The 15159-nt window shown below is 48.5% G+C and overlaps 1 protein-coding gene across 2 annotated transcripts in view; it reads right to left on the bottom strand.

Annotated features, from left to right (window-relative positions):
• The window catches only part of LOC119646429 (segmentation protein cap'n'collar), a 332005-nt gene that overhangs the window by 276946 nt on the left and 39900 nt on the right, over positions 1-15159 (bottom strand). Inside the window, exon 1 of one of the 2 annotated variants that reach the window (XM_038046877.1) lies at positions 4507-6311. The exons of the other annotated variant lie outside the window; for it this stretch is intronic. Coding sequence (XP_037902805.1) covers positions 4507-5352 — 846 coding nt within the window. The 5' untranslated portion in view covers positions 5353-6311. Of the gene's footprint in view, positions 1-4506; positions 6312-15159 lie in introns of those variants that run through there. 2 annotated transcript variants of the gene reach the window in all.

Genomic DNA, 15159 nt, shown 5'->3' with positions numbered 1-15159 from the left:
ATCTCCAGCAACTCCGGCAATTCTATCTCAAATCAACGATGAGATTGCATCTCGGTTGTATGCTGATATGTCGCTGCTGCAACTACAATCACTTGTGTATTGTGGTGCAGTTGCGGCTATCAGATTGCGCGGTCAGAAGATTCGCTTTCCTGTTAATGGTTTGAGTGATCAAAGAGATCCACCATGGAAAATTCGTCTGAAACATCGGCGAGACTCATTAAGGCAGGACAATGCTAGACTGATTCAGATCACCACTGGCAATGCCAGCAGACGGGTGAGAAATAAAGTGCAGAGGATCTACCGGAACTATGCCATCCCCAGTGAGACACCCGTAGTTGAAATTCTGGACACACTAAAGCAGAAACTTTCTGTCATATGCAGTCGGTTACGACGGTATGGCGAAAGTCATTCAAGACGTGTCCGGAATTCAACATACCCGAGGAACCAGCGGAGCTTTTTCAGATCTCTCAACGAATCCCAACAGGGCGTCCAGACAGTACAGATTTCGGTGATGGAAGCGAAAGAGTATTGGAGTGGACTTTGGGGGTTACCCGCCCAGCATGTTGAGTGGATGTTACCAAAGAGGAAGTTCGGCGAGCCATAAATAGCTCGAAGAAGTGGAGGGGCCCAGGTCTGGATCGGGTGCAGAATTTCTGGTATAAGAAATTTACCAGCGTACACATTCGGTTGGCAAGCAGTGTAAATGAGGTCATAAGTTGGCCGGAGGAATTGCCACCCTTCTTCGCTGCGGGGATTACCTACCTTATCCCTAAGGACACGATGGAGGACCCCGCAGACACCAGACCGATTACTTGCTTATTATTCTGTTAAGGGAAGGTCGCACCGCGTCCTTGAAGAACTATTGCGCCCCTTTTACTAGTTATAGTGTACCTATTGATCATAGTATCTCAAGCAGACCTACAACTGTTAGGAACTTTAGTATGTTCCCTACTTCCGGATCTTTCAGCTTTGCATTTGGTATTAATTGTTCTCCGAGATGCCCCGACCTACTTTGCACAAGTGCCGGACACTGTCCTAGGACGTGTATAGAGGTTTCGTCCTCCTCCTCACAAAACCTGCAGGCAGTGTCCGTAGATATCCCTAGCTTCCCTAGGTGATAGTTCAGCCGACAATGACCAGTGAGAATTCCCACTATGATTCGGAGATTCTTTTTGGTGAGGTTCAAGCAATCCATTGTGCGCATGGGTTCGTATCGCCCAATAAGCACCGTGGACTGCTCCATCCCTGGTAGGCCCGCCCAGTATAGTTCCCTCAACCGTTCCCTTTTCATTTCTTAGATTCATAACCATGAAACCGTTTCCGATTCCACAGAAGGGTTCTGGCCCCTGTAAAGGCGTCCCTGCTCCCTTCTTGGCTAGTTCGTCCGCTGCCTCACCGCCTTCCAACCCAGCATGGCCTGGAACCCAAAGTATCTAGACCTTGTTGGACGAGCCGAGTGTATTCAGTCTCTCAAGGCATTCCCATATCAGTTTAGAGTTCATCTGGTTGGACCTAAGTGCCTTGATCGCTGCTTGGCTATCGGTGAGAATAGCTATGTTCTGCCCCCTGTAGTTCCTTTGCAGATTAAAGGAGGCACATTTGTCTATGGCGTACATTTCCGCCTGGAATATGCTAGTGTACCAGCTCATTGGCTCAAAGTAGTAAAGTTTTTGGCGACGCTCATGGAAGGGTGGCATACCACCTTATCAGTCCGTACATCTGAGGGTGATAATACCTCGGAGACCATCCCTATACGGAGGGGCATCTTCCGTTGAGTCCCCTTTGGTTTTGTATGGCACTGAACCCACTTTAATGGCTACTGAATGATGTTAGAGGGCATGATTTTGCAATAAGGTAAAGCCTACCTACTAAGTGCGAAGTGACACACTTGATGTACTTAGCTGTATGCTGTTGCGAATAATAGACATGTTCAGTCATGATATTCGGATGGAGTTTGGATTAGACAAGTGTCGACTCCAAGTCATCCGGAAAGGTCATCACGAACCGCATGCCGGACATAGCATTGGTGACTTCCACATCGAAGGTATGACCGAGACAGACTTCTACAAGTACCTAGGAATTCTGCAAAGAACCCATGTTCGAGTTGGTGATCTGAAGGATTCTCTGCTGTCCGAATTGCTGCGACGCGTAAAGCTGGTGCTGAAATCGCATCTCTCGGGGACGAATAAAATAAGCGCATTGAATGTATTCGCTATCCCTTGACTGGCTTATGCATTCGGGATATTTCCGTAGACGAAGACCGATCTGGAAAACGTCCAGGGGCGGATACCGAAAACTATGTCCAAATTCCGAATACATCATCCAAATTCTGCCGTGGAACGGATGAACCTGCCTAATGACATCGGTTAAGGTGGCGGCACAACATCATCGCCAAGTCGACTCGCTACGCGCTTATTTTTACAGCAAAGAGCAGGCGAGTTCCTTGCATGCGGCTGTCTGTAAGGCAGCCTGGGGGCTGACTCCACTTAACTTGAAAGATCGATCTTTCAATCCTTTGAGTGGGGTGAAGTCGGCCCAAGAGAATGGAAGTCGAAGACAATGCACGGTAGACACATGAATTGTCTCTGGCAGTCATTTGTCGAACAGATGGCTGTGTGCTGGCGAGCTCGTTGCTGAGACGGAGGGATTCGTGTGTGCCATTCAGGACGGCGTGGCCGCCATCCGAGCTTATAAAAAGCTCATCAAGAAACAACGGGTGGAGAATGACCAGTGCAGAATGTGTAGTTCAGCGTTGGACCATCTCATTTCTGGCTGTACTGTTATGGTTCTGGTGCAATACATTACCAGGCACAATGCTGTATGTAAGGTGATTCATCAAAACCTTGCATACCAGCATTGGTTGATCACGGGAGCATGTCCGGTTTACCGACATGAGCTGCAAGCAGTGCTTGATAGTTCTGCTGGCAGCATGTATTGGGACCGATTCTGACTGATCGCCACATACCGCACAACAAGCCTAACGTGCTGTTAGTTGACAAAGTGGGACGCTCCGCGTATATTATTGATGTTGCTATTACCCATAATAGCAACATCGAACGGAAATACCTGGAGAAGGAGGTGAACTATGAGCCACTGGCTCGAGAAATCAAAGAAAAGGTCCCACAATATTGTCAGCTACAGGTATTGTACCTAAATCCCTCATGCCTTCCCTTGATGTGCTGGAACTCTCACACAGTCTGGTTCAAACGATGCAGAAGTGCACCATTTTGCATACGTGCTTGATGTTGCGGATTCGACGGATTCTCCCATTGACCTACCACCGGCCACTACCACCAGCGCGCCTTTAGTTTTTAAATAGGTTGGATCATCCGAGCCTAAATGCTTGGCACTTAGTGCTAGTATTAGATAAAATCCGGCATCTGCCCAGATTGTGACAACTCGGAAAATAATAATAATAATCGTTGGCGCGACAATCCATATTAGATCAGGGCCTTTAAGTGTTTAGAGCACTTCATTCAAGACCGTAACGGTACATTACAGTACACTGTAGGAGGCAATGTGGTCAACATTGCGCTCACCCGAGATTATTCGCCTGATTTGATTCAGGTACTCATTCACAGCTGAATCGACTGGTATCCAACGTCAAATTACGATATAAATCCCACTGCTACCAGTGAGATTTGAACCGTGACTTTTCGTACGACAGCCTTGTGCTCTAACCACTCAGCTATCCGGACACACACAAGTCGCCTATTACTGATCTATAATCTGGTCAACTTCCATTATTTGTCTTAGAGAATTTATAACAGAAAGTCACGTATTCCCACCGCTTTGAAAAAGGCTGCCGGATAAGGACTACCCATCCCGCCCCGGCCTCACTTTCCTATAACAAGGTAGGACCTATTTTGATTTAGGTAACTTTTTCAAACTTTTTACGGGTTTGATGGACTACTACTACTAACTACATCATTTGCCGCAACATAGATATTGTCAACATGCACATGCGCATGTCATCCTAACCACAGTAGATCTACTATAGGCAGTACCCTTACTAAAATGACCCCACTTGCGAATGTGCTTGCAGAAGCTTATCTGTACGCATCAGAGACGCTAAACAAATCGTCAAATCGTATTGGTAAGAGAGAGATCGGTGAGCTTTTGCTATTCTGGTACTTCGGGGTACTCACCCATATAGCAAAAAATTGTTTTACGTATTCACTTATCCATAAGCAAAAACTTTCCAATCTCATCAATACATTGGCAAGTCCGGGCGGTATGTCAAACACAGCTGATCGGATGTTCGTTACATCTCGCTCATGCTCAAGGGCAAAACAATTTGAAATTGTATGTACTCGCATTGATTTCCCCCATTGAGGGGCAAGGGGGAGTGTGGTAGCTGTCTAGTATCTAACTGTGATCCTAACTTCTCTGATGTGTATCGCTGACCTTGGAATTCTCTCTCTCTTCTCTCTAAAACTACATCAAATGAAAGAGGCGAAGTGATAACCTCAAGCCTCTCAATCCAGAAATCTATTGAATACAAACCTCTTCAGTTAACTCCACCGAACTGTAAAAAACATCGGCCGTAGAATTCCCATCTGAGTTATCATCAGGTTCCTCCTTTTTAACAGTTACTTCTGCAGCAAAATCCTCAGGGACAGATTCATCCTCCTCCGCCTCCTTCTTAATTGCGAGGGCATCCTCCCTTCGAAAATCCTCAGAATCGTTCGTTCGTAGAGAGAAAAGTTCCGGATTGAAGAAGTCGTCAATTCCGCCAGCCGTGCTACCTGAGCTTGTACTGGGTTGCTCCTGTTTCACCTGGAAACCCACGGGCAACATGTCCGGAGGTTCATCTTTCAACGGCAGTCCATAGTACGGAAAACTTGAAAGTGGAATATCGCCATATTCCCTCAAGTCGGCGAGATTCTGGTCCATCATCGAAGCCTGGTCAGCAAAGTGATCGGCATTGAGGAAGAGATCCAATTCGACTGTGTTGTTCGGCGGCGAAGGGGCTGTCGTTATCGGTGGAAGTTCAACTGCAACCGCTCCCGGTCCACCTCCAGGTTCGGCCTCTTGGTTGGAGCTCGTCTGATTGTTCTGCGAGTTCTGCACATTGAGGAGATACGCCGTGATGTCATTTAGGCTTTGCGAATGTCTATCGAATCGGACCAGGTCCTCAATCAGTGGAATCACAGCTTTTCGGTTTGCGTAAGGATATTCGGAGATCGGGACGGCGCGCAGCATCTCCAGCTGCCACCCGTCTCCATTGCGGAGTTCCAGATGGTTGTCCCAGCCGTGACCCAGGTAACTGTCTGGGTCGACTTGCAACAGGCTGAGCGCTAGCGCCAGCTGGAGCAGTTGCTCTGCGTAGGATTTCTTGAAGGAAATCATTTCTCCTTCGGTCTAGTCGCTGAGGGGGGAGGGAACTTATTTACTGTCTGTTTTTCGTTGTTTATTCTTATCGGGGGAGAAATGGACAAAGGCAATGCGATGGTCGCCCACACTTTTCTACGTTCTTTCTTTCGGTTCCTTTGTTTTTGTTTGGTTGTCCGCACTCGGATGATTAACGTCTGCGTCTATTTCCCAAGAGTAAAAAAGATTGCCAGCCGCGCGGCCTTGAACTTGAAACGGCTGGTCGAGATCTCGTTTAGGGGTTACGTATGACCAAGAGCAAACAGCTCGCTCGATTCGCTTCTTATTTATTTATATATTCACACTCACGGGCAACGCATTTTTTCGGATGCGAAGCCCCACATCATCACCGCGACTCGCTCCGCATTTCTACGCGCATAAGAAATTTTCCTTTGTTTGGGGCACTTTGCAACAGGGACGAGTGGCGACTTGGGCGCGCGCAATTTTTGAATTCACTTGGCGCCCTTTGGCCCTTATTTTGAACCCTGGGGAGCACAACGAGCTTGTCAAATGGGTCGCACTACTGTGAACTGATAAATGGGATTTGGTACTTTCCCACCACTACACTGTCGGGCACTATGTGTCACTGACACTTCGCGTATACGTACACGGCGAGGTGCCGTTTTTTCTCGAACGCTGCACGGAGGTGTGCGTGTCTTCCGATTGGATGACTGTCAATTGTCCGCAAGCTGTGTCGGCGCCGTGTTTTTATCGGGCAAAATGATAATTGGCGGCGGACGCGCACTCAGACACTGCGAACGCCAAGCATGCACTGCACGGGACGGGGGGACGGCGGGCGCGGACTCACTCGCGCTGCGCCAGGTGCGATGTAAACACGTTTGTTGTCCAATTGGAAATGCACGGGTTTTTGCGGGAAGCCAGCAACGGTGACTCGGCGACGACACAACCACTTCGCTGTCTGTTTGACGACTGCACAAACACCACCGAGCCGTGTGTCGTCTGACAGCTGCTGGCGAGTGTGAATTGAGGCCTACAGCCGCCACGGTGATTCACAATGGTCGGCGTGCGAAGCGGGGGAATCCGCGTTCTTGGAATGTGTGCTTGGCGGTTATTTTTAGCGGTGGCACCACTGGATGCGAGGTGAATGTAGCGTGCGACAGAAAGCCGATAGCGTGGGAGAAGTAGCTGATAGAGACCTGCCATTGTTTAAACGATTTGGAGTGATTGGAAATTTGCTTTCATTTATTTAAATTGAGCGATTCAGGGAATGTGCCTCCAATCGAAACAGATTTTGTCCAAACTAAAAGGAGAGGACAAACATCTTATTTTTGGGACTGGTGACGCAGCGAAAGAACGATGTTTGTACAGAAACACCTTTTTTGAACTGCAGAACAAAAGTGAAATCCTGAGGCAACTTATCATTAATTAAATGTTCATAGGAAGTATTGTAGGACTACAAAGTTAAGAAGGAGAAGAATTACGATCATCAAAATCCGAATTAAACAAAGCGGGACGGGAATACCTCGGAGATAAGACCTGACGGATCAACAAGGCCTAAAGAAACCTTTAGAAAAGCACAAGCCCTAGGAAGATGGCTATGGCACTAAAGATGAAATTCGTTCGGGTATAAGTAAAATCATTCGGAATAACGCGCAGCTAAACATTTCTAAACGCCATTTAGAAACAATACGCAAACGTGATAATATTTTTTCAAGGCGGACAAGGGAACCAACTTCGTCGTTAAGGACAAAGATAAGTATGACCAGCCTGTTTTTCGGAAACTGGAGAGTGGAAACTTCTTCGAATTGCAGAACAACCCGCTTCCCGAATCTATCAAAAGGGTCGATCGAGCGTTGAAGGAAGCTAGTGCGGTATTCCCGAACATTGAGCGACTCCGAATGCCTAATTTTGCGCCTCTAAGAATCAGATGTCAACTGCAAATCTGCAAGAAGTTGGACGAGATGCGAGAAATTATTGGGGACTCGAACTCACCAACATACAACATCGCCAAGTGGTTGATCAATGAGTGCCAGGCCCAAATCTGCAAGAAGTTGGACGAGATGCGAGAAATTATTGGGGACTCGAACTCACCAACATACAACATCGCCAAGTGGTTGATCAATGAGTGCCAGGCCCTTGGGACGACGAATAGTAAGTATTCAGTGGCTACCTCCTATGAACTGATACAGAAGCTGCAACGCATTGAGAGGATGGATGAGGATGAAAGTCCTGGCGGTTTAACGTGAGTACCTGCCGTGTAGGCATAACCCCACGGTCCTCTTCGGACACGGATTGATTTATGCTCCACAATCAGAACCTTGCAATAATTGGTACAGCGGTACTGGTTTGTACTGAGTACAGGCTCATCATTCATACCAGTGGATGCAAGACCTATCTAACACCCCTGCCGCAACTAAGGGGTATGGCACCCGAGATGTACAGCGCAACTCCACGCTTGAGCTCCGAGGAGCTCTGCCCGCGATGTAGGCATAACCACAACCACCATGAAACTCCCACTAGGGGCCCAACCGCAAATAACCGGACCGAGAACACATCCTCCAGGAATTCTCCTGAAGCGTATGTTCTCAGAGGGCCGTCAGGTTCCCATGGTACCAGATAACCACCGGTGAGACTTCGTGGCCAAAGCCACTTCAAATGAGTCCCTTGATCGCCCTCCTCGAATACGTGGGGACGGTACTCCCCAACGGGTTAACTGGAATTAGCTCGGAGCGAAGAAACGCATTGAAACCTTTCCATCAGTCAACAACCACTCTGCGTACAATACAACACAAAAGCCGTCACAAGACAACACTAACACAAAACACACAGGACTGGTGTCTATCCACCACGGCCGTTAAGGCCATTCGCCCATCATACTGCAGGCAAAGCAGCGTCGAGAAACTCCTTCCTACGTTGGAAGGCAGCACGCGCGAAGACAGCGCATCGAAGTGTCTCACTGCTAGCAAGGCACTGGCTAAAATCAAAGATACTGTTCACCACACGAACGCCCATGTCGCCTAAATTGCGGATGTCACAGTACACCGGACAGACACAGAGGACATGGAACCAGTCCTCCGAGTCTGCCCCACACAGAACGCAATCCTGACTGAAAGCAAGGTTCCGCTTGAAGAGAAACTCATTCAAGCTACCATGCCCCGTCAGGAAGAAACCCATCTCAAGCCCAAAATCCACGACGGAACTTCCTCTGGCAGACATATATCTGACGTACTTATACGTGACCCGACCTTTCCCACATTCGTTCCATCTAAGCTGCCACTTAGATGTTACACTCACGTTTAACACACGTTTGACCGCAAGCGGTCCTAACCCTCCACCTGATCAACACTTACTAGATCGGTTTGCAGCAAAGGTACGCCCTTCCTGATCCTGTAGGCCGTGGCATGCCGGACTACCTCCAGATCAAGAGGAGGAACCCCCAACAAGACCTGCATGACGTCGGTGGAGACCGTACGCAGTTCGTCCGTCATCAGGTTCCATATAAATGGATTTGCCGTAGATCCCTGTGGGCAGCCACGCTCCACCTTCACCCATACACGCTCATTGACACTCTGGACGAATGCTTTTCTACCATGGAAGTAACTCTTCCACAGAGCTAATTCCTGGCAGTCATACTCACAAAGCTTTGACAATACAGACGACCAACTTAGGTAATTAAATGCACCTTTGAAATCTACAAAGATTCCAATGACGTATTTGCTATGACAACGGACAACAAAGTTTTTCACATACATTAAGGCGTCGTCGGTGAAACTACCAGTACGAAAGCCATACTGCCTGTCAGACACCAGATGAGATGTTTTCATCCCCAGTCGCTGGACCATAATCCTCTCCAGGACCTTACCAAGGGCCGGGAGAAGAGATATCGCCCTGTATGACCCCCCAAGGGTCATCACAATGCTCACCAACGAATCGCATCCAGTCTTCTTCCTTAGACTGCCTCAACAGATCTTTATAAGACAGGACACCTCGCCTATAGGCGAGCCTAAGTTGGTCAACATCAAGATCAGGACGGACAACACTTAGACGGCGCGCCCTTTGGAATCTCTTTCTTAGGCGACGGACTTCCCTCCACTTAATACGGAGAGCATTCGTCCACCACGTGACATGCTTACGAGCTCTTCCTTCGGGCTTCGTAAGCATGCCATCATTCATGCTAATCGTCCAGCTGCGCAACCGTTTCATCCACAGACAAGAGGACAAACTCAGAGAGGGGAGAGCGGCCGGCTAACTCCTCCATCTGAGCAACATATTCACCCCAATTACACCCACGTGTATTCCAATGCGTCGGCATAAGGGGGGGATCAACACCCAAATTCACACCCTTATTGACAAGCATGACCTCAATCCAACAATCTCCAAGACTAGACAAACGCCTTTGCTGCTACATTTACACACGTAGTATCAATGTCATTGACGCCCTTGGAGCTATCAAAAGTCGAAACAGTTGACGGAATATTTAAACAAAACAAATCGTGCTTTAACAACACTTCGGACAATACCTCTCCCCTACGTGTAACACGGTGGCAAGATGTGCGCTGGGCAATCTTGCTGTACCACATATGGAAGACCGTATTCGCGTCCATGCCTAGGATCAATGGTGTTCCGCGAATATGCGGAACCACCTCATTCAGGTACGCGATATACTGCTCCAGGTTGTCTGTGGGTAGACCGTACATGCTCAAGCAAAACCACCATCCTAAATTCCCCGGGATTGAGACACATACGCCCCATTCAATAGTGAAACTCTCAACGCAGACGCAATCTAGACGCGTATCATTAATGACGACGGCCGCCTTGGCCGACCCCCTAGCAGTGAACACCCGCATGTGTCCAGGCAAACCTCTGACGCAGCCATTGACTGCCCAGGGCTCCTGTAACACGGCAATGCTAATGTTATACTCAAGCATGTGCTGGCCGAGGTCATGCATCACGGCAGCCGCTCTGGCGCAGTTCAACTGCAGCAGTGTGAGCGACATGGCGCTCAATGGCAGGCATTAACCCGAGGCACCCTTGCGGCGTAAATCGGGCAAAGCATCAACCGGAGCATATGCCCGGCCGGAAGGCTCCGGAACGCACAATTCCGCCAGTAAACCTCGATACTGCAAGAGGAGGCCATATGGCCACTCTGCGAGTAACGTGCGCAGACATGGTCCCTTGCATGGCAGTCAGCCACGCGGTGATCAAAACCTAGACACTTAAAACACGCAGGGAGCAAGTCATGCGACCTGACCCTGTAACTAAATCACTTAACATACACCCTTTCAATGGATGTCAACCTGTGAATCACCCCTGGAGTGCCCTCAATCACAGCATTGCTGGCAGCTTCAGGACCCGACCGTATTGGGCGACTAACAATCTTCGCCTCCTTCTTGAACCGCTCGAAGAACATCCGGTCCCTCAAGTGATTCTCATGAATCACACAGGCCACAAGCAAGGGGGCAGGTTGGCTACTCTTTTCAGCCATCAGCCCCTCCGCCTTCCCTTTATATAGGGCCACCTTCTCGGCCATCTTAGGTAGCAGATTGCCGTACTCCAAAATAACCTTGGGGACAACCTCGCCCATTGTCTCCGTCGAAGCACCACCCTTGACCAAAATCTGGACAAGCTGGTCGCTTATCCTCTTCTCCTTCTGATTCGAACAATAAAATAAGGGCACGGCAAGAGTCGGTGGGCGACTTTTTGGAAGGTTTTAGGAAATTTCGCTCCGGTCTCCGCTGAGTTGTTTTCCCTGTGGAGTGAATTCATTCTGTTTTTTTCGCTTCGGTGGTCGGGTTCCGCTCCGGTGTTCCACCTCCGCTTCGCTCGCTAGTTCACATGTCTCGGGAATACAAAACTGCGGGAGGCGCAATCCCCACTGTGGCAGCAGTTTCATTCAATTTCATTCATTGGTTTGGTCACGGACGTATTGGAAGACTGCTCCCATCCCAAACTGAAAGAACAGCTCATATGCCGGTTGTCAGTGAATGAGGAAGCGAAGCTGAATCAACTGCTTTGAGAAATGATGCAGCTGGGTGGGGATAAGGGGGAGCTATTGAAGTCCCTATAGTTGCAGCGGCTCCCGGAAAGCACCCGCGCCATCTTGGCCTACCGAACTCGGGAAGTGCCGTCCGCCACGGCCGATGAAGTCCACGAGGTGTATGCACGCTTTGCGGCCGCGAAAATCTCTACAGACACACGTCAGGAAGTGAAAGATCTGAAAGTGCTTGTCATCGTGTCCAGACTTACGACCACTTTAGATACTTTGCGCTCGGGACGTAGATCTCGATCACAGTCACGGTCGAGGTATGCTTCCCAAAAACGGCATTCGGGTAGTCGCACGCTGGGACCTTCATTGGCCCCGGCGTTTTGCTGGTACCACCGTAAATTCGGAGCTCAAACGACTAAATGTACCATCGGATGCAATTTCAATGCAACAAAAAACTAGGCTCCCTGCGTGTCTCAGCGACGGCTGCCCGAAACGCAGTACCACGTCACCTTACAATATTCAACTTTCTAAGCAGGCGTTGCTTTCTGGTAGACATGAGTGCTGAGGTGTCTTTTCTCCTCGTACCCCGTTCAAAAACGTTGATACCGCAAAACTTGCAACACTCTCTCCATTGTTTTCGAGGATGTTGCCGACCATCGCATTCGCGCACTCCTCGGAAAATATTGCGATATCAATACTGGGAGTAGTTTCTCCCAGCCGGTTAAGCATGGTGTGTAGCGCCACATCAACACTACCGGCTCCTCGATCTTCTTAAGCGTGCGTCCCTTATCAGCCCAGAAGCTAGTTGTTGTAACGAAAGAGGTCGAAGATCTCATGAAACAGAATATTTGCAGACCTTCCAATAGATGTTGGTCATCACCATTCCATTTGGTTCCTAAGCCAAACGGCGAATGGAGGCCTTGCGAGATTACAGGTGTCTGAGTGCTCAGACAATTCCCGACCATTGCCCTTTCCTATTTGCACGACCATTGCAAGATGGATCTGGCCAAGGCGTATCACCAAATTCCTGTTACTCCCGAAGGACATACCGAAAGCGGCTATTTGTATACCTTTAGGACTCTTCGAGTTCACCAGGATGACTTTTGGTTTTTGCAACGCTGCGCAGACATTTTAGATATTCATCCACTCTGTCCTACGAAACTTAAACTTCTGTTTCGTTTACATCGATGATGTTTTGATCGCCTCTTCTTCCGAATCTCAGCATTTGGGCCATCTCGAGTGCATTTTTCAACGTTCCTTGAGGCCGCGCTCGTTTTAAAAGTGGAAAAAAGCAAACTTCTACAGAAGCAGGTGAAATTTCTCGACCACATGATTACCCCTGACGGAATTCAACCAGACCCAGACAAGGTTGAAGTGAAAAAATCTTTTCCCTGCCAACTACTGAAAAGGATCTGTGAAGTTTCGGGTGCATGTTAAACTTTTATTGTTGTTTCCCGCCGAAGGCTGTTTATCACAAAGCGATTCTTAACGCTTACTCATCTGGGGCCGAAACCAAGGACTCCCGCGAGGTTGCATACTGGGGCCGTCCAGGCGTTTGAAACGGTTAAACAACAACTCAGACACAGCAGTAGGTGCCGCTCTTTACCAATGGGTGAATCAAACCTGGCAACCATTCAGTTTCCTTTCGAAACAACTTAACCCAGCTCAGCGTAACTATATCGTCTATGATCGTGAGCTACTCGCCGCGTACCTCTCCACTAAACACTTCCGCTTCTCTTTTGAGGGTAGACGCTTGAACAGAAGCCCAACAAAGCGTCTCCTCGCCAACTTCAGCAGCTGAACTTCATCAGTCAGTTTACTTCCGACATCTAACTCGTGTCTGGGAAAGACAACGTCTTTGCGGACGTTTTGTCTCGCATCTCGGAGGTCACAGTCCCCGCCACGTTCGATTATACGGCAATCGCCGAAGAACAGAAAGACGATGCAGACCTTTAAAACCTGAAGGCCAACTCCAGATACAAGTTTAAGGAGTTCCCTATCTTCGGCTCAAACTCTGCGAGACCTCAAATAAGGGACCTAGGCCATTTATTACGGCCGATTTTCACTGGGAAGTATTCCAAGCAGTACACAATCTTGCGCGCCCAGACATCAGGACGACAAACTGCGTAGTCACTGGAAAATACTTCTGGCCGTCTACGAATAAGGACGTAAACTCTTGGGCCAGACAGTGCATCGCGTGCCAGAAGTATAAAATCAGTAAGCATGTAAAAAAGGAAGTAGGTCTCGGTCAACCAAGCGCTTCCACAAAACTCGACATCATTGACCCTTTGCGAGACTCGCACGGATACAAGTATTGTCTCACAATCATCGACAGGTTTACGCGGTGGCTTGAAACAATACCTCTGACTGACATTATCGAACAATCATGTGCGAGGCCCTCTGTCGAGAATGGATGCCCCACTTTGGTGTACTAGCCGTAATCATCACAGATCAAGGAATACAGTTTGAGTCTATTCTTTACTCGGAGTTAAGCAAGCTCCTTGGTTTCAAACGTCACAGAACCACTGTATACCATCCGACTCCAATGGAATGCTAGAACGTTGGTGGCGGACACTAAAGGATCCATCGTGGTCGCGGTCCTTGCCTTTCGTCCACCGTAGGTGGACACCCTCAGGGCCCTCACAGATCCTTATTAGGGTGGACGCTCCTCGGACGAGGGCCCCTTTAAAATCTTGGAGCAAAGGAAGCACTCTTTCAAGCTCGACGTTCGGGGCGGGCCCAAAGGCGTCTCCTTGTGGAGGCTGAAGGCATTTGTCGAACTGGGGGACGCTCCAAACAAGCGCCCGCGAAGCGTTAGGTTCGCCCGGTAAAACCATTGGCGGGATCACATAACGGGTTCCTCCGCTGAACCCTCGCGATTTCAGCTGAGGGCGGAGTGATGTGGTAGTACATCGGAGGCATGAACCATGACTGCATTGCCGGTGGCGAATTCACCTCCATCGATGCACTGCGTCGCCGCCGACACGGCTCGCGGCCTGGCACTAGACTGGCTCGCGAACTTCCTCCTTTTTTTCAGACACGTTCAGTGCTGGAGGCGCTACCTGCTGGATAGTATAAATAGAACTTAAATCTACACAAGTATCTTATGATGACTTTAACCTAAAAGGAAATCAGTAAAGCTGCAAAATCTTTGGAAAGGTTGTGAGGCCATCAGCAAATTCTTGGAAACAGTGAAGCTGATGTAGATTAACTGTGGCTTTGGAGGACATTGACATTGAACTGAATTAGTCCAGACAGTGCAACTTTGAAAACAGGACGCGCGTAGGCAGTAAAATATGCAGCCTGAAACAAATATTTGTGGACGAGATGCTGTTGCGGTAGGTGATGGAATTAGCCAGGAATTTGCGACTTATTTTTGTATACGCGCCGCCGATAGAATTCACCTAGGGAAATTGCCGACGTTTTCCATTACTTTCTATTATTCCTGCAAATTTCATGTTTACCTCTGAACCGAAAATACTTTAATGATGTAAACAATTACGCATATAGAAAAAGTGCAATGTTCCTAAAGAACTCCATAACAATTCGTCCTTGAGCAGCCTAGCCCCTACCCCCTCTCGTGCGCTCGCTGCCTTTGCGTCTTTGTTTACTTTTTCTTTAATTTACATTGAAATCTGTGGGAAAATTTACGAATTATTTTTGGATTGAACAAAATGTAAATGAAACTTTCTAAAAACGAAGACTTTTTCTCCGCAGTAAATACAGATGAGAACATGTGCAAATTCGCTGGCGTCTGAGATGCATCTGAAGATTGCAGTTCAATGAAACGCCAACCCACACACGACCCACATGGCTGGGACGGTGAGCAGGGTGATGCC

This window comes from Hermetia illucens, chromosome 1 (genome assembly GCF_905115235.1).
Source record: "Hermetia illucens chromosome 1, iHerIll2.2.curated.20191125, whole genome shotgun sequence".
NCBI classification, from domain to species: domain Eukaryota; kingdom Metazoa; phylum Arthropoda; class Insecta; order Diptera; family Stratiomyidae; genus Hermetia; species Hermetia illucens.
This window is presented reverse-complemented; position numbering and strand designations above follow the sequence as displayed.